Below are 19,636 nucleotides of genomic sequence, written 5' to 3'. Positions count from 1 at the left end.
ATTTCGGAGCAAAATGTACAAACCCCGTTTCCATATGAGTTGGGAAATTGTGTTAGATGTAAATATAAACGGAATAGAATGATTTGCAAATCCTTTTCAACCCATATTCAGTTGAATGCACTACAAAGACAACATATTTGATGTTCAAACTCATAAACTTAATTTTTTTTTTTTGCAAATAATAATTAACTTAGAATTTCATGGCTGCAACACGTGCCAAAGTAATTGAGAAAGGGCATGTTCACCACTGTGTTACATCACCTTTTCTTTTAACAACACTCAATAAACCTTTGGGAACTGAGGAAACACATTTTTGAAGCTTTTCATTTGGAATTATTTCCCATTCTGGTTTTATGTAGAGCTTAAGTTGTTCAACAGTCTTGTTGTCATATTTTACACTTCATAATGCGCCACACATTTTCAATGGGAGACAGGTCTGGACTACAGGCAAGCCAGTCTAGTACCCACACTCGTTGTTGTGACTTGGCATTGTCTTGCTGAAATAAGCAGGGGCGTCCATGATAACGTTGCTTGGATGGCAACAAATGTTGCTCCAAAACCTGTATGTACCTTTCAGCATTAATGGTGCCTTCACAGATGTGTAAGTTACCCTTGCCCTGGGCACTAATGCACCTCCATACCATCACAAATGCTGGCTTTTCAACTTTGCACCTAGAACAGTCCTGATGGTTCTTTTCCTCTTTGGTCCAGAGGACACGACGTTCACCGTTTCCAAAAAGAACTATTTGAAATGTGGACTCGTCAGACCACAGAACACTTTTCCACTTTGCATCAGTCCATCTTAGATGAGCTCGGGCCCAGCGAAGCCGGCGGCGTTTCTGGGTGTTGTTGATAAATGGCTTTGGCTTTGCATAGTAGAGTTTTAACTTGCACTTTGAGATGTAACTTGTTTTTTTATCATGTTCCGTTTGTGTTGTGTTGTTTGCTCGATCTTCGTATTATCTTTTAACCTGTCCATTGTACAGCACTTTGGCTACCCCTGTGGTAAATTTTAAATGTGCTTTATAAATAAAGTTGATTTGATTTTATGTAGCGACAAACTGTAGTTACTGACAATGGTTTTCTGAAGTGTTCCTGAGCCCATGTGGGGATATCCTTTATACACTGATGTCCCATTTTGATGCAGTACCGCCTGAGGAAACGAAGGTCCGTTATATCATCGCGTACGTGCAGTGATTTCTCCAGATTCTCTGAACCTTTTGATGGTATTACGGACCGTAGATGGTGAAATCTTGCATGGGGATAAAGCCAGATTTTTAGTTTTTAGGTTACATGTAAAATATTTATTTTTAACCTCATTACACCATGTACCAAATAAAATTGCTTCGAGGTCGGTAAGCAAAACCAGAATTGTTCCGTACATTAGGCGCACCGGCAATAAGGAGCACTGTCGAGTTTTGAGGGGAAAAAAAGGATCCGGAAAATACAGTAATTCTTTATAAATTATTAAAAAACGAGTGTCAGGTTTAAAGGCCTACTGAAACCCACTACTACCGACCACACAGTCTGATAGTTTATATATCAATGATGAAATATTAACATTGCAACACATGCCAATACGGCCTTTTTAGTTTACTAAATTGCAATTTTAAATTTACCGCGAAGTGTCCTGTTGATGACCCGTGTGTTTGACGTCACCGGTTGTAGCGGACATTTTCCAGCCCGATCCAAGCTATAAGTCGTCTGCTTTAATCGCATAATCACACAGTATTCTGGACATCTGTGTTGCTGAATCTTTTGCAATTTGTTCAATTAATAATGGAGACGTCAAAGTAGAAAGATGGAGGAGGGAAGCTTTTAGCCTTTAGCCACACAAACACACCGTGTTTCCTTGTTTAAAATTCCCAGAGGTGAAGCTTTACTATGGATCAGAGCGGTCAAGCGAACATGGATCCCGACTACATGTAAACCGACAGTTTTTGGTGAGAAAATTGTGGTAATAATCGGCTCCTACTGGAGATCAGCGGAGCTTCTATCCTGCTGCAGCTTCGTGACTTTCCTCAGAGACTCTGGCGTCAACACACCCGTGGCCACACCCCTCCGACTTTAAGGTACTATTTAACTCACTAAAACACTAGCAACACAATAGGGATTTCCCGGAATTATCCTAGTAAATGTGTCTAATAACATCTCAAACGCTCAGAATCACAATCGCCTTTTCAATTTTTATTTTTTTAAATTTTTTCTGGCCCTTCACTCTAAATTTCCTCATCCACAAATCTTTCTTCCTCGCTCAAATTAATGGGGAAATTGTCGCTTTCTCGGTCCGAATCGCTCTAGCTGCTGCTAGCTATGATTGTAAACAATGTGAGGATGTGAGGAGCCCTACAACCCGTGACATCACGCGCACATCGTCTGCTACTTCCGATACAGGCAAGGCTTTTTTATTGGCGACCAAAAGTTACAAACTTTATCGTGGATGTTCTCTACTAAATCCTTTCAGCAAAAATATGGCAATATGGCGAAATGATCAAGTATGACACATAGAATGGACCTGCTATCCCCGTTTAAATAAGAAAATCTCTTTTCAGTAGGCCTGTAAATATCAGTGAAATCACTACTGTGTGAACCCGAGTCAGCTTTTTGTACAATTCCACTCTACGTTCCAAGCAGCCCCGTGAAGCGATGCGCCAGCTGCATGAAAGCGGACGCCGTTTGACCCAATCCCACTTCGGGAAACCAGGTTGCACTTGTGGAATTTCAGTGAAGCGATTTCCACCAAGGGTGACGTCCAAAAATGGTTGTCCGTGCCTTTGATGAGCGCGTGTGCAACAAGAAGCCTGGTGGCAGAAACAGCGAGGACATGCTCCAATTAATCTCCCGTGCAGCACATGGTCCCTGCTGTGAATCTGCAGCGTCCGGCCTTGCCTCGGTCTCCCCCAACCAACCCCCACCCCTCGACAAAGTGCCTTTATGTAAGCATCTGCTCAACCACAACAGAATGGGAGCTGACATTTCAAAGCGCCGCTTCGTGCGCTTTTACGAATCCACCGACCCTGGATTTTTAATTTTTTTTAAAGGCCTACTGAAACCCACTACTACCGACCACGCAGTCTGATAGTTTATATATCAATGATGAAATATTAACATTGCAACACATGCCAATACGGCCTTTTTAGTTTACTAAATTGCAATTTTAAATTTCCCGCGAAGTATCCTGTTGAAAACTTTGTCACGGATTGTAGCGGACATGTTGTTCCAGCCCCAATCCCAGCTGTAACTTGTCTGTTTTAATTGCATAATTACACAGTATTCTAGACATCTGTGTTGCTGAATCTTTTGCAATTTGTTCAATTAATAATGGAGACGTCAAAGAAGAAAGATGTAGGTGCCTTTAGCAACACAAACACAACCGGTGTTTCTTTGTTTACATTCCCTAAAGATGACGGTGAAGATTTAATATGGAACAGAGCGGTCAAGCGAACATGGTTCCCTACCACATGTCAACCGGCAGGTTTCGGTGAGAAAATTGTGATAATAAGTCGGTTCTTACCGTAGACATGAGCGGATAGCTTGCGTCGATCCTCGTGCACCTGTCAAAGAGGCAGCTGTGGACTCGCTTGCCTCCTCCGACCGGCCGCCCCCAGACGTGGGATGCTTCTACCATGTAGGAGGGGGGAAAAAAGCTCAGCCTGGCCCCAACGGCTACCTTTGCTTCGCTTCGTCGAGAAACGTGGCTTCCCTCAGAGACACTGGCGGTCGCCACACCCCTCCGACTTTCAGGTACCATGTAATCTCACTAAAACACTAGTAACACAATAAGTGAAGTGAATTATATTTATATAGCGCTTTTCTCTAGTGACTCAAAGCGCTTTTACATAGTGAAACCCAATATTTAAGTTTCATTTAAACCAGTGTGTGTGGCACTGGGAGCAGGTGGGTAAAGTGCCTTACCCAAGGACACAACGGCAGTGACTAGGATGGCGGAAACGGGGATCGAACCTGCAACCCTCAAGTTGCTGGCACGGCCGCTCTACCAACCGAGCTATGCCGCCCCCGAATAAGCAGATAAGGGATTTTCCAGAATTATCCTTGTAAATGTGTCTAATAACATTTGAATCGCTCCCACTGCCCTCGCCTTTTTTTTTTCTATTCCTTCACTCTAACTTTCCTCACCCACAAATCTTTCATCCTTGCTCAAATTAATGGGGAATTCGTCGCTTTCTCGGTCCGAATCGCTCTCGCTGCTGGTGGCCATGATTGTAAACAATGTTTCGATGTGAGGAGCTCCACAACCCGAGACGTCACGCGCACATCGTCTGCTACTTCCGGTACAGGCAAGGCTTTTTTACTAGCGACCAAAAGTTGTGAACTTTATCATCGATGTTCTCTACTAAATCCTTTCAGCAAAAATATGGCGATATCGCGAATTGATCAAGTATGACACATAGAATGGACCCGCTATCCCCGTTTGAATAAGAACATCTCATTTCAGTAGGCCTTTAACTCCCAACTCAATTCATCACGCTTAACGAGCTGCGGACAGAATGAAGGCCGTCTGTCATCGCCGCCAAACACCCTCCTTGCATGCACCTCTTCTTCTTCTTCTCTGCTTCTTTCCATTTGCACTCTGCCTATTTGCACCATTGACAGACGACGCTCTCCTGCCGGGGGTTAACAGACTTCTCAGCAGGGTGCCTCACAGACGTTTAGAACGCGCGGCGGTGGTCAGGGAGGGCGACTACACTCCCCGGGGGCACTTTGTTTGTTTTTCTTCTGGCAAAGACATCAAACTTTGTGGCAACAGAAGACTTTAATATGCGGTATTTATTTGCTAATAGTAACAAAACGTAGCCTACATCTACATGACAATAAGTGGGTCACTGTACGCCTTCATTAGACTTACACTCTTTTGTTATTGTCATTCAAATTTGAACTTTACAGCACAGATAAGAACAACATTTCGTTTCATAAGCTCATGGTAGTGCAGGATAAAAAAAAGCAATAAGGTGCATATATAAATAAAAAAATATATATAAATATGTAAATATATACAGTGGGGCAAAAAAGTATTTAGTCAGCCACCGATTGTGGAAGTTCTCCCACTTAAAATGATGACAGAGGTCTGTAATTTTCTTCATAGGTACACTTCAACTGTGAGAGACAAAATGTGAAAAGAAATTCACATTGTAGGAATTTTAAAGAAATTATTTGTAAATTGTGGTGGAAAATAAGTATTTGGTCAACCATTCAAAGCTCTCATTGATGGAAGGAGGTTTTTGCTGAAAATCTCACGATACATGGCCCCATTCATTCTTTCCTTAACACGGATCAATCGTCCTGTCCCCTTAGCAGAAAAACAGCCCCAAAGCATGATGTTTCCACCCCCATGCTTCACAGTAGCTATGGTGTTCTTGGGATGCAACTCCGTAGTTTTCTTCCTCCAAACACGACCAGTTGAGTTTATACCAAAATGGATACATGGATGATACAGCAGAGGATTGGGAGAATGTCATGTGGTCAGTTGAAACCAAAATAGAACTTTTTGGTATAAACTCAACTCGTCGTGTTTATACCAAAAAGGTATAAACACGTGTGTGTATAAGGTAAGACATTATCTGGCGATTTGTTCCGCAATATTATGAAAAAGCAACTTTTCTTACCTTCTGGTACCTGCTGATCTGTATTTGGGATCTGCATAAGTCCTGAAAAATTGCGTCCGCCTTTGCCGTAGTCGATAAGCTTCTTCTTTGTCTCTATCTTCTTGTTATGGGACATTCATCATCCACTGTTGCCATTTCTAATATGAAGTTGTGTAAAGTTCTTACTTTTATCCGTCGGTAAACTCGCCATGAAAGCACTAAAACATACCGGTGTAGTGAGTTTGCATTATTCACCCGAGGGACTTTAGTTATTAGAGTTTCGTCCCTTCCATGGTTTCAAGTTTTTGTCTTGCCATGATGTGGGATCCGAGTCGAGGATGTCGTTGTGGCTTGTGCAGCCATTTTTAACAATTTCAATCAATTTGCTTGATTAATTTTGTGGATTAGTTTGCAAATGAATCACGTTACGTGTCGGTCAATCATGTTTTGTCTTCAAAGATAAATGTCATTAGGACAAATTTGTTGATCAATCATTAATATCGTCATGTCCTGGTGATTATGTTTAGATTTGGCTATGTTCTGTTTGGTAATTAGATGTTGTCAGTTCCTGTTTTTTCACTCCCTGTTTTGTTTCCATGACAACCCATTAGTTTTCACCTGTCCTCATGTCACGCACCTGATTCATTTGGACTCACGCACCTAAATGACGATGGCGTGGAACACCGCAGAGGCCACCACAGTGTATATGTTTTTGTTTTTTGTTGTTGTTTAGCTTTTGTGGCTGTGTGTAGAAGTGGCTGGTGGTATCAGCTCTGCTCTTTTAGTGTCTTTATTGTCCTTTGATTCTTTGATGTTTCATTTTTACACACATGCTTATGTGTGCTATGGCTATGAGTGTTTTTTATTAGTTTTTTTTTATCCTTGGTCAAGGCTTAGACAGATTTTTTTTCCTCACTCCTCCTTCCTTATAGTTAACCCTCCCCAAAGTTTACCTGTTTCTGTCTTTTTTGTAAGGGGTGCCGGAAGTTGGCGCACCCGTCAACGATCCTGTTCTGTCTCCCTGTAATGTTTGTCTGCTCTTGAATGGGATTGATTGAAACTTTTATTAGTAGATTGCACAGTACAGTACATATTCCATACAAATGACCACTAAATGGTAACACCCGAATAAGTCTTTCAACTTGTTTAAGTCGGGGTCCACGTTAATCAATTCGTGGTAAATGACGATGGCGTGGAACACCGCAAAGGCCACCACAGTCTATGTTTTTATTTTTTGTTGTTGTTTAGCTTTTGTGGCTGTGTGTAGAAGTGGCTGGTTGCATCAGCTCTGCTATTTTAGTGTCTTTAATGTCCTTTGTTTCTTTGATGTTTCCCTCTTACACACATGCTCTTGTGTGCTATGGTTATGAGTTTTTTAAATTATTTTTTGTAATCCTTGGTCAAGGCTTAGACAGATTTTTTTTTTCCTCACTACCCCTCCCCAAAGTTTACCTGTTTCTCTATTTTTTGTGAGGGGTGCCGGAAGTTGGCAGACCCGTCAGCGATCCTGTTCTGTCTCCCTGCAATGTTTGTCTGCTCTTGAATGGGATTGTGCTGAAAATCTTAATTTCCCTTCAGGATTTTTTTTTTGATCGATTGAAACTTTTATTAGTAGATTGCACAGGACAGTACATATTCCGTAGAATTGACCACTAAATGGTATCAGCCGAATATGTTTAGTTTTTTTGGCTGTGTGTAAAAGTGGCTGGTTGCGTCAGCTCTGTTCTTTTAGTTTCTTTAATGTCCTTTGTGTTCTTTGATGTTTCCCTCTTACACACATGCTTATGTGTGCTATGGCTATGAGGTTTTTTTTGTAATCCTTGGTCAAGGCTTAGACTGATTTTTTTTTCTCACTTCCCCTCCCCAGCGTTTAGCTGTTTCTCTCTTTTTTTGTAAGGGGCGCCGGAAATTGGCGCACCCGTCAACGGTAATGTTCTGTCTCCCTGTAATGTTTGTCTGCTCTTGAATGGGATTGTTTCAGGGTTGTTGTTTTTTTTTTATTGATTGAAACTTTTATTAGTAGATTGCACAGTACAGTACATATTCCGTACAATTGACCACTAAATGGTAACACCCCAATAAGGTTTTCAACTTGTTTAAGTCGGGGTCCACGTTAATCAATTCGTGGTAAATGACGATGGCGTGGAACACCGCAGAGGCCACCACAGTGTGTAAGTTTTTGTTGTTGTTGTTTAGCTTTTGTGGTTGTGTGTAAAAGTGGCTGGTTGCGCCAGGTCTGCTCTTTTAGTTTCTTTAATGTCCTTTGTGTTATTTGATGTTTCCCTCTTACACACATGCTTATGTGTGCTATGGCTATTAGTTTTTTTGTTTTGTTTTTTAAACTCCAGGACATATCCTGTACAATTGACCACTAAATGGCAACACCCAAATACGTTTTTCAACTTGTTCAAGTCCGGTTTCACGTTAATCAATCCATGGTAAATGACGATGGCGTGGAACACTGCAAAGGCCACCACAGTGTATATGTTTTTGTTTTTTGTTGTTGTTTAGCCTTTGTGGTTGTGTGAAAAAGTGCCTGGTTCTTTAATGTCCTTTGTGTTCTTTGATTTTTCCCTCTTACACAACATGCTTATGTGTGCTATGGCTATGCGTTTTTTTGTTTTGTTTTTTAAATTCCAGGACATATTCTGTACAATTGACCGCTAAATGGCAACACCCAAATACGTTTTTCAACTTGTTTAAGTCCGGGTCCAGGTTAATCAATTCATGGTAGGGGATTATTAAAGTACTTCTGATTGTGATTAAAACATTTCAGGTTAATTTTCATACTTGGCAGGGCAGATCAAATCTGTTCGCGGGCCTGATCCGGCCATCGGTACGTACTTTTGACACCCCTGTCCTAAGCGTTTTACCATCTGGGAGCAAGACGCGGATGATCTCACTTGTGCTGCTATCCTGTCCACGTGCTCCCGGTCGGGACAGTAAATCCTTTAGTTGAAAACTAATCGTCAGTCTTTACACATGCACCACCTCTCTCAGCACACCCCGCGGACGCCATGTCGGAGCAGCGAACATGACCGGAGTGGTCTTACATGTCTCAGTTGATGACTTTTAAAGCCCGGTGAACCATCGTCCTTTGGCACGAGTTCTACAGCGGGGGTCCTATAAAATATTTGCGGTGTCGTAAATTAAGTTGCGGGTTCTTTACCGTCCGTCGTTTAATTTTCCTCCGCTTTTCATCCCCTTTGGCTCGCCACGTTCTCGTTGAGAAAGAAAACACGGAGCTCACCAGAAACGCCCCCCAGGCAATGTTTTACCCCTCAGGGGGGAAAAAAATGTTCTTTAGACAAAGCAAGGCTCTATGTTTGTAATCATTCCCCTTACATATATCACACTCTCCATATCAGTGTTTTTCAACCTTTTTCGAGCCAAGGCATATTTTTTTCGTTGAAAAATCCGTAGGCACACCACCAGCAGAAATCATTAAAAAACTAAACTGAGTTGACAGTAAAACGTTGTTGTGAATATAGCTCTTGTCTCAAAGTAGGTGTACTATCACGACCTGTCACATCACGCCGTGACTTATTTTGAGTTTTTGGTGTTTTCCTGTGTGTAGTGTTTCAGTTCTTGTCTTGCGCTCCTGTTTTGGTGGCTATTTCTCTTTTTTTGGTATTTTCCTGTGGCAGTTTCATGTCTTCTTTTAGGCCAGGGGTAGGGAACCTATGGCTGTAGAGCAGGTGTGTCAAACTCAAATACAGAGTGGGCCAAAATTTAAAACTGAACAAAGCCGCGGGCCAAGGTTGAAGAAATGAACCTTTTAATAGGGACCCAAACAAGTTTTGCATTGAATATTGAACAAGCAAGGCTTATATAACTTTATAGTGACATGCAAAATCGAGTTTCAAATTACAGTAATAATAATTAAAAAAATATCAATGGCATATGAAATAAAATTTAAATAAAAATTGGGGGTGGTCGGGGTTTGGTGGTAGCTGGGGTGTATATTGTAGCGTCCCGGAAGAGTTAGTGCTGCAAGAGGTTTTGAGTATTTCTTCTGTTGTGTTTATGTTCTGTTACGGTGCGGATGTTCTCCCAAAATGTGTTGGTCATTCTTGTTTGGTGTGGGTTCACAGTGTGGCGCATATTTGTAACGGTGTTAAAGTTGTTTATACGGCCACCCTCAGTGTGACCTGTATGGCTGTTGACCAAGTATGCCTTGCATTCACTTGTGTGTGTTAAAGCCGCATGTATTATGTGACTGTGCTTGCACGTTGTTTGTATGGCGGAAAAGCGGACGTGACGACAGGCTGTAGAGGATGCTAAAGGCAGTGCCTTCAAGACACACCGCCAATATTGTTGTCCGGGTGAACTTTAACTCCTCCCACTAGATCTTTCCTAGTTACTGATCAACCTGACTCGGATATAAACCCAGTCCTCTTTGACTGGGAGATACCTGTTTTGACCACTGAGTCATCCTTGGTCTTCTTAAAGGGAGATTTCGGGCCCCAATGAAATGTTTAATTGAGAACCTGTCTCAGTAAACTATGATATAAAAGCTTTCCTAGTTACCGATTGATCTGACTGGGATTTGAACCCATTCACTTTTGATTCAGAGCGAGCTGTTTAACCATTTTCCGGAGCGGCACTGAACTTCGGGAGTCTCCCGGGAAAATCGTGAGGGTTGGCAAGTATGAGTATCAGTGGTGAATGCGGTGTTACAGAGGCACCGCCGCTGAATAATACCGGCGGGCCAGCTCTAATCTTAATTTGATATTACCTCCAGGGCCAAATTAAATTACACGGCGGGCCAAATTTGGCCCGTGGGCCAGAGTTTGACACCCATGCTGTAGAGCCAGATGTGGCTCTTTTGATGACTGCATCTGGCTCTCAGATGAATCTTAGCTGACATCGCTTAACACAATAAGTAATGAATAATTCCACTGGTAATCAGTGTTAAAAATAGCGTTCAAAATATAAAACATTCTCATGCATTTTAATCCATCCATCCGTTTCCTACCGCACCTGTTCAAGAATTAATGATAAGAAGTATTTTATCCATTATTGGTTACCTTCGGAATAAAAATATTATTAAATAAAATAAAACAGACGTGTTATACTCAAATGTTGGTCTTACTTAAAAAATATTATATGGCTCTCACGGAAATACATTTTAAAATATTTGGCTTCCATGGCTCTCTCATCCAAAAAGGTTCCCGACCCCTGCTTTAGGCGATATTTCCCGCATCTACTTTGTTTTAGCAATGAGTAATATTTCAGTTGTTTTTATCTTTCTTTGTGGGGACATTGTTGATTGTCATGTCATGTTCGGATGTACTTTGTGGACGCCGTCTTTGCTCCCCAGTAAGTCTTTGCTGTCATCCAGCATTCTGTTTTTGTTTATTTTGTAGCCAGTTCAATTTTAGTTTCGTTCTGCCTCAGCCTTCCCTAAGCTTCAATGCCTTTTCTTTGCGGCACTCAGCTTTAGTTTTTTTTTTTTCGGTTTAAGCATTACACATCTTTTTACCTGCACACTGCCTCCCGCTGTTTCCGACATCTACAAAGCAATTAGCTACCGGCTGCCACCTACTGATATGGAAGAGTATTACACGGTTACTCTGCCGATCTTTAGACAGCACCGACATTCAACAACAGCAAATAATTTGCAGACTATAATTAATGGTTTGCAAAAAATATTTTTAAACCAACTAGGTGAAATTAGATCATCTCTCACGGCACACCAGACTGTATCTCACGGCACACTAGTGTGCGGCGGCACAGTGGTTGGAAAAACACTGCTCTATATGATCATTGATTTATTTCTCTCCGTCAACATGCAGCGGTTGGCTAGAAAAACATGAAAAAGGCTTTTATCAGCAGTTATATTCACGGCTTCAACAGTCTTACCATAATATTGCAGTGTTTTGGCATCTGTTAACAATCGGACAATCTCTGCCGATGGCAATTGTTGCCATCCGTCTGTAAATTAGTGCCTCAAAACAACAGCAAACGTGATTTACCGTGTGAAAGCCACTGTGCAAACAATTCCCTCAAAGTGAACGATGACGTTGAGAAATAATGGCCCGAATTCATCAGGCGTTCTGACCATGAAATTAATCCGATGTTTTGTTTTTTTCCCCACCGGCAGAGAACGAGGGAGACCCTCAGCCACCACTGCGGAATGCTGGGAGACGCTCTTCACAAGGAGAACGACTTTGCGCTCATCATCGACGGCAAGACGCTGAAATACGCCCTCACCTTCGGCGTGCGGCAGTACTTCTTGGATCTCGCCCTGTCCTGCAAGGCCGTCATATGCTGCAGGTGGGTGTCGGAATACCAAAAGGGCTTCCGGACATAACAAAGTCGACATATACAGTCATGGTCAAAAGTGTACACATATACAGTGGGGGCAAAAAAGTATTTAGTCAGCCACCGATTGTGCGAGTTCTCCCACTTAAAATGATGACAGAGGTCTGTAATTTTCCTCATAGCTACACTTCAACTGTGAGAGACAAAATGTGAAAAAAATTGTAGGAATTTTAAAGAATTTATTTGTAAATTATGGTGGAAAATAAGTATTTGGTCAACCATTCAAAGCTCTCACTGATGGAAGGAGGTTTTGGCTCAAAATCTCACGATACATGGCCCCATTCATTCTTTCCTTAACACGGATCAATCGTCCTGTCGCCTTAGCAGAAAAACAGCCCCAAAGCATGATGTTGCCACCCCCATGCTTCACAGTAGGTATGGTGTTCTTGGGATGCAACTCAGTATTCTTCTTCCTCCAAACACGACGAGTTGAGTTTGTACCAAAAAGTTGTAATTTGGTTTCATCTGACCACATGGCCTTCTCCCAATCCTCTGCTGTATCATCCATGTATCCATTTTGGTATAAACTCAACTCGTCGTGTTTGGAGGAAGAAGAATACTGAGTTGCATCCCAAGAACACCACACCTACTGTGAAGCATGGGGGTGGAAACATCATGCTTTGGGGCGTTAATATTGGAAATGGCAACGGTGGAGGATGAATGTCCCATAACAAGAAGATAGAGAAAAAGAAGAAGCTTATTGACTATGGACGTTCACATGGACTACAAAGGCAGACACTCGCAATTTTTCAGGATTTATGCAGATCCCAAATACAGATCAGCAGGTGCCAGATGGCAAAAAAAGTTGCTTTTGCATCATATTGCGAAACAAACGCCAGATAATGTCTTACCTTATTCACACACCATAATAATACTCCTATGTTGAAGAACAATCCATCAAGCGGTGTGGCTTCGTAGCTTACCAAAGTCATACTAAAACATTTTGATAGATTTTTGAGCGCCGTATGTAATGTTCTATATTTTCAATGGAACATATAAAATGTTAGTGTTGTTTAATTTGAGTCATATTGCCATCGTAGTGCAGTTGAGGCATGTTTTAAATCAGCGCGGCACATCTGTGTTAAAAGTATCATCTTGATCGATAGTTTTGAAGCCCAAATTCCTCCATCATCACCCTCTTTATTTACCAGTATCTATTGATTGATTAAAACTTTTATTAGTAGATTGCACAGTACAGTACATATTCCGTACTATTTACCACTAAATGGTAACACCAGAATACGTCTTTCAACTTAAGTCAATTCATGCAACAAAAAAAAAGTAGAATTGCTTTTATTTGCCAGTTTTCCTCTCCACACTATTTCTGCTTATGCGCTCTGTGCGTGTGCGCGCTGACACACTTAGCATGCTCTTCTGCTCTGTACGTATCTGCAGCATGGCAGCATACAGATGAAAAAAAAAGTACAGGTATTTTTCAAAGGCTGTATAGTACCGGTATACCATACAACCCTAGATCTTAGTATATCAGGCCCTTGGTGTAGTTTATCACAGATGTTGTCTTTGTTGACACTAAATTAAAAGCGCCTCTGCTGGTCTTAGTCAAAAAGTGCACTCAATTAATAACGTAAAATAAAATCTAAAAACCAGAACAAAGACATGATCTGCAAGCTCCACATATTTAAAGGCCTACTGAAACCCACTACTACCGACCACGCAGTCTGATAGTTTATATATCAATGATGAAATATTAACATTGCAACACATGCCAATACGGCCTTTTTAGTTTACTAAATTGCAATTTTAGATTTCCCGCGGAGTTTCCTGTTGAAAACGTCGCGGAATGTTGACGCGTGTTTGTGACGTTATTGGTTGGAGGGGATATATTAGCTCAGCACCACTTACGGCTAAAAGTCGTCTCTTTTCATCGCGCAATCACACAGTATTCTGGACATCTGTGTTGCTGAATGTTTTGCAATTTGTTCAATTAATAATGGAGAAGTCAAAGTAGAAAGATGGAGGTGGGAAGCTATAGGCTTTAGCCACACAAACACACAATGTTTCCTTGTTTAAAATTCCCGGAGGTGAAGCTTTACTATGGATCAGAGCGGTCAAGCGAACATGGATCCTGACTACATGTCAACCAGCAGTTTTCGGTGAAAAAATTGTGGAAATAAGTCGCCTCTTACAGCGTCCTCCTGCAGCTGCCGTGACTTCTCTCAGAGAATCTGGCGTCAAAACACGCGTGGCCACACCCCTCCGAATTTAAGGTACTATTTAACTCACTAAAACACTCGCAACACAATAGAAATATAAGGAATTTCCCAGAATTATCCTAGTAAGTGTGTCTAAAAACATCTGAATCACTCCTAATGCAATCCCCTTTTTCTTTTTTTACCTTTTTTTTTTTTCTTTTCTAGTCCTTCACTCTAAATTTCCTCATCCCCGAATCTTTCATCCTCGCTCAAATTAATGGGGAAATTGTCGCTTTCTCTGTCCGAATAACTCTTGCTGCTGGAGGCTCACATTTTAAACAATGTGAGGATGTGAGGAGCCCTCACACCGGTGACGTCATCATCTGCTACTTCCGGTACAGGCAAGGCTTTTTTATTAGCGACCAAAAGTTGCGAACTTTAACGTCGATGTTCTCTACTAAATCCTTTCAGCAAAAATATGGCAATATCACGAAATGATCAAGTATGACACATAGAATGGACCTGCTATCCCCGTTTAAATAAGAAAATCTCATTTCAGTAGGCCTTTAAATTGTCACATGAGTGTAAAAGAAGCCACAATAAAAGATCAAACCACTTAACATTGATTGATTCCAGAAGTTATTTGTCTAATTTTTGCTGAACAAACCAAATGACCGCAGCTTGAACTCCCAAGATGCACTTTGTCATGAAAATTGTTCGATTTGAGGGGGAATTCCATTGTAGCGAACTACATTTGGTGATGCAATGCCCTCAAAGTGATATTTCCATTACTTAGTTGTAACACAATACTGAAGAAAGTGTCTTTTAATACAGAACAATTCACTTTGATGGGCAGAAAACTTCTTGGAAAAGACATTAGTACATAAATATACACAGCTGGATCGCAAAGGGTCCACAAGGCAAAAAGAGCACTCAAGGCAACGTCACCAGAAAAACCCTGGACAGGACATGAATGCACACACTAAAAAAAATCCTACCGTGTTAAAATCTCCTCCGAGCGCCGTAAAAGAACAAGCTGCGGACATGCCAGGAGGTTGTACAGCTGTAAGTTTAACTGCAGCGAGCATGGGGGTCACCAAGGCCCCGTCACGGTCCCTCAACACTTTCAGAGTTATGAAACATGGAACACATCTAAAGGGACAAATAGTCTTTACAAGCAGTTGGAGAGTCGTAGAGAATTTTTGGCGTGGACAAAAAAAAAAGCCACAAGGACCCCGACTCAGCCCTCGCTCCAAGAGCATTTCAGCATTCTTCATGTCGCAATTGTACTACAACATACTTTGTAGGACAAGTCCTCTCAAAGTAGATAAGACATCCTTCAACGTCGACAACGCCGCTTTTGTGTGGTGCCGAAGGAAACAAGATTGTGTGACCAGTCTGAGAAAGTCAACAGAGGACAAACATTTTTGCCACGTCACGTTGGATGAGAAGAATGGAGGTTGCATTCCATGATTGTCGGTTAGGATTTGTGACAAACCCCAAGATGCAGAGATGGTGGCCGGCATTGAGCAAGAAAACATAATTTAATGTCCAAAAATATAAAAAAGAAAGGCAAAACACAAACCAGAAAAACAGGAGACAGGTAGCAGGAGCAAGAATCGAACCAACAGCTCACAAGCGACGAGGAACCAGGGAGAACTGGAGACAGAAAGCAGTCCCCGGCATGAGACAACGACAAGTCATAATGACAATAATCCGCCTTTGACTGAAGGACAAAACAGGTTTAGATAGGAGCGGGCTGATTGACACCAGGTGTGGCCAGGTGCCAATCAGCCACAGCTGAGGGGAAAGAGCGCTCAGGGAGAAAAGCAGGAAATGACCAAAATAAAAGCGCTGACAGGAAACAAAAGACACAGAGGAAAAACTAAAACAAAACCAAATTGTCAGGGACAAGCCTGACAATGACAAGTTTGATGTATATATTAGAGATGTCCGATAATGGCTTTTTTACCCATATTAGATATTCTGATGTTGTCCAACTCTTAATTACTGATACCAATATATACAGTCGTGGAATTAACACATTATTATGCCTAATTTTATTGTGATGCCTCGCTAGATGCAATAAACAATGTAACAACATTTTCCAAAATAAATCAACTCAAGTTATGGAAAAAAATGCCAACATGGCACTGCCATATTTATTATTGAAGTCACAAAGTGCATTATTTTTTTTTAACATGCCTCAATACAGCAGCTTGGAATTCGGGACATGCTCTCCTTGAGAGAGCATGAGGAGGTTGAGGTGGGCGGGGTTTGGTGGTATAGCAGGGGTGTATATTGTAGCGTCCCGAAAGAGTTAGTGCTGCATGATATTCTGGGTATTTGTTCTGTTGTGTTTATGTTGTGTTACGGTGCGGATGTTCTCCCAAAATGTGTTTGTCATTCTTGTTTGGTGTGGGGTCACAGTGTGGCGGATATTTGTAACACTGTTAAAGTTGTTAATACGGCCACCCTCAGTGTGACCTGCATGGCTGTTGACCAAGTATGCATTGCATTCACTTGTGTGTGTGAAAATCAGGAGATATTATGTGACTGAGCCGGCTAGCAAAGGCAGTACCTTTTAAGTTTATTGGCATTTTGTTCTTCTCCCTACGTCCATCTACACAGCGGCGTTTTAAAAAGACATACATTTTACTTTTTGAAACCGATACTGATAATTTTGAAACCGATACCGATAATTTCCGATATTACATTTTAAAGCATATATCGGCCGATAATATCAACAGTCTGACATCTCTAATATATATACATACATATATACGTTAGGTCAGGATAAAAGACAAGAGGCTATATCATCCCTACAAGCCTGTTTCGCAGGTTTCCCTGCTTGTCAGGGGATTTTATTGTCTGTGGTTGTTACATGTATATATAGTGTACGTTCCATGGGGGTGTGGCCATTGTTGCACAACAGCGCCTTGCTTCTGTGTCGGCATGATGAGACCAGTTCGTTGCGTTTGTTTAAAGTGGACATGCTGGGGTGGTATATAATAACACGTTTTTCTTTCAGGCACAGGTGACATCTTTTAGCGGCACTGTTGTATGGTGAGCTAAATGCGACAATTCGACATGTAATGGCTTGATCAATTTTGTTTTCTTTAAGAATCCATATGTATTTACTCAGCTCTGTAGAGTTCTTGAGTTGAAATGATGCTGTGTTATAGTTATAAGGGGTTTGTGGGGGGAGGTGTAGTCAGCCCTGCTTGCAGGAGAAAAAGTCACCGCCACTGTCCATGGCACTGAGGACGAGCACCATCGGGCAGGGGCGGGGCAAGTGCTGACGGCGAGACACAGCTGGCAGGTGTTTAGATTTCACAGGTGGTGCGTGTTAATCTAATCATCTTTAACAGTAAGCGGCCGGGAGCATAGACGGAGGAGGATTGGTAAGACTGTAAAGTCTGGAGAAAACTTTGTTGATAAAATATATGATCATTAAAACTTTGTTAAAACCTGCAAGCTTTGATCCTGTGAAGTGTCTGTCAGTGGGACTTCCACAAGGTTTTAAAGGTGTTTTCTGTGAGTTTGAGTTGTCGTTGTGGGTGATGCTGGCGTGGTAAACTGATGTTTTAAAGCAGTTTCCGTTGAGTGAGTAAAGTAATCCTTTTTCTGCAATCGCAGCTAACTGTGGAGTTAGTCGTTTGCGGTTGCTTGTCTGTGAGTGCTCAGGATCTTTTTGTTGTGTGTCAAAGGTTTGATTTGAAAGTCGTATATTCTGCTCCACCCTGGTATTGAGCACTGTATAACGGATAAACCACAGAAACCTCGACTGTATACATACATATATTTTTTATGTATGTATGTCTGTATATGTATGTATATACACGTACACGTATATGTATGTATTTATACGTACACGTATATGTACGTATTTATGTACACGTATATGTATGTATATATGTACACATAAATGTATGTATTTACAAACCCTGTTTCCATATGAGTTGGGAAATTGTGTTAAATGTAAATATAAACAGAATACAATGATTTGCAAATCCTTTTCAACCCATTTTCAAATGAATACACTACAAAGACAAGATATTTGATGTACAAACTCATAAACTTTATTTTTTTTTGCAAATAATTATTAACTTAGAATTTCATGGCTGCAACATGTGCCAAAGTAGTTGGGAAAGGGCATGTTCACCACTGTGTTACATCACCTTTTCTTTTAACAACACTCAATAAACGTTTTGGGAACTGAGGAAACTAATTGTTGAAGCTTTGAAAGTTCGAATTCTTTCCCATTCTTGTTTTTATGTAGAGCTTCAGTTGTTCACAATGCACCACACATTTTCGATGGGAGACAGGTTTGGACTGCAAGCGGGCCAGGAAAGTACCCGCACTCTTCTTTTACAAAGCCACGCTGTTGTAACACGTGCTGAATGTGGCTTGGCATTGTCTTGCTGAAATAAGCAGGTGCGTCCTTGAAAAAGACGGCGCTTGGATTAGATTAGATAGTGCTTTATTTATTCCGTCAGGAGAGTTCCTTCAGGAAAATTTAAATTTTCAGCACAATCCCATTCAAGATCAGACAAACATTAAAGGTAGACAGAACAGGATCGCTGACGGGTCTGCCGGCTTCCAGCGCCCCTTACAAAAAAGATGAGATACAGGTAAACAAGGGGGAGGAAAGAAAAAAATAGAAGATTAAAATAAAATAAAAAAAATTGGTCTAGCCTGGGCCCTGGAGAGGGGGTGCAGACCAAGGGAAAAAAACAACTTATAGCCATAGTACACATCCCTCTTCCATGTGTGTAAGAGGGAAACATCAAACATCAAAGAACACAGAGGACATTAAAGACATTAAAGCAGCAGATACAACCAGACACTTCTACATACAGCTATGAATAAAAAGTAAAAGAAACATATACACTATGGTGGCCTCTGCGGTGTTCCACGCCATCGTCCGCTGGGGAGGAGGGAGCATGGCCAGAGACAGGAGCAGACCCAACAAAGCAACCAAGACAGCCGACTCCACTCTCGGCCAGTGTCCAGTCCGCATGGATGAGCGAGGGTACGTCCAAGGTGACTGAGGTGTCCGACACCTGCTCACCTAGCCAAGACAGCGCGAAGCCTCTCCGTCCCAGCGCTCAGTGCTAGCTGCGCAGCCCTGTCCCCTCATCCGCATCTCCTCCAGTCCCTCCAAACCGACTCCGGTGTGGCACAAACCCAGCAGCTGGTCTCCATGGCCAAAAGGCTCCCGGGAGGCAGATCCAGAAGTCCACAAAAAAATCACCACAGAGGTCACGAAAGTGCTACCCCTTGTCCCCTTGTCACACAGTCCCAAAGGGTCCCGGACCAAAAGGCAAGAAAATATAATAACACATGAAAACAAGAAGGAAACACAAAAGGATGACACAAGAGCACAGAGCTCCTGCCTACAGCAGCCACTACAGCAGCGCCATCTTGGAAAAAAAAAAAAAAATGGCAGCATATGTTGTACCTTTTAGCATTAATGGTGCTTTCACAGATGTGTAAGTTACCCATGTCTTGGGCACTAATGCACCCCCATACCCTCACAGATGCTGGCTT

General features: G+C 41.7%; 1 protein-coding gene across 6 annotated transcripts in view; it reads left to right on the top strand.

The window, feature by feature from the left end:
* LOC133546053 (phospholipid-transporting ATPase IA-like) overlaps positions 1-19,636 on the top strand; it is a 441,030-nt gene that overhangs the window by 275,490 nt on the left and 145,904 nt on the right. For all 6 annotated transcript variants that reach the window (XR_009804972.1, XM_061891880.1, XM_061891879.1 and 3 more), the window contains one exon: positions 11,710-11,882. Coding sequence is in view for 5 of the 6 variants with exons in the window: in XM_061891880.1 (XP_061747864.1) it covers positions 11,710-11,882 (173 nt within the window). In the remaining variant the exon portion in view is untranslated. The remainder of the gene's footprint in view (positions 1-11,709; positions 11,883-19,636) is intronic.

This window comes from Nerophis ophidion, linkage group LG29, assembly GCF_033978795.1.
Source record: "Nerophis ophidion isolate RoL-2023_Sa linkage group LG29, RoL_Noph_v1.0, whole genome shotgun sequence".
NCBI lineage: Eukaryota > Metazoa > Chordata > Actinopteri > Syngnathiformes > Syngnathidae > Nerophis > Nerophis ophidion.
The sequence above is the reverse complement of the archived record's forward strand: the minus strand, read 5'-3'. Positions and strand labels throughout refer to the sequence as shown.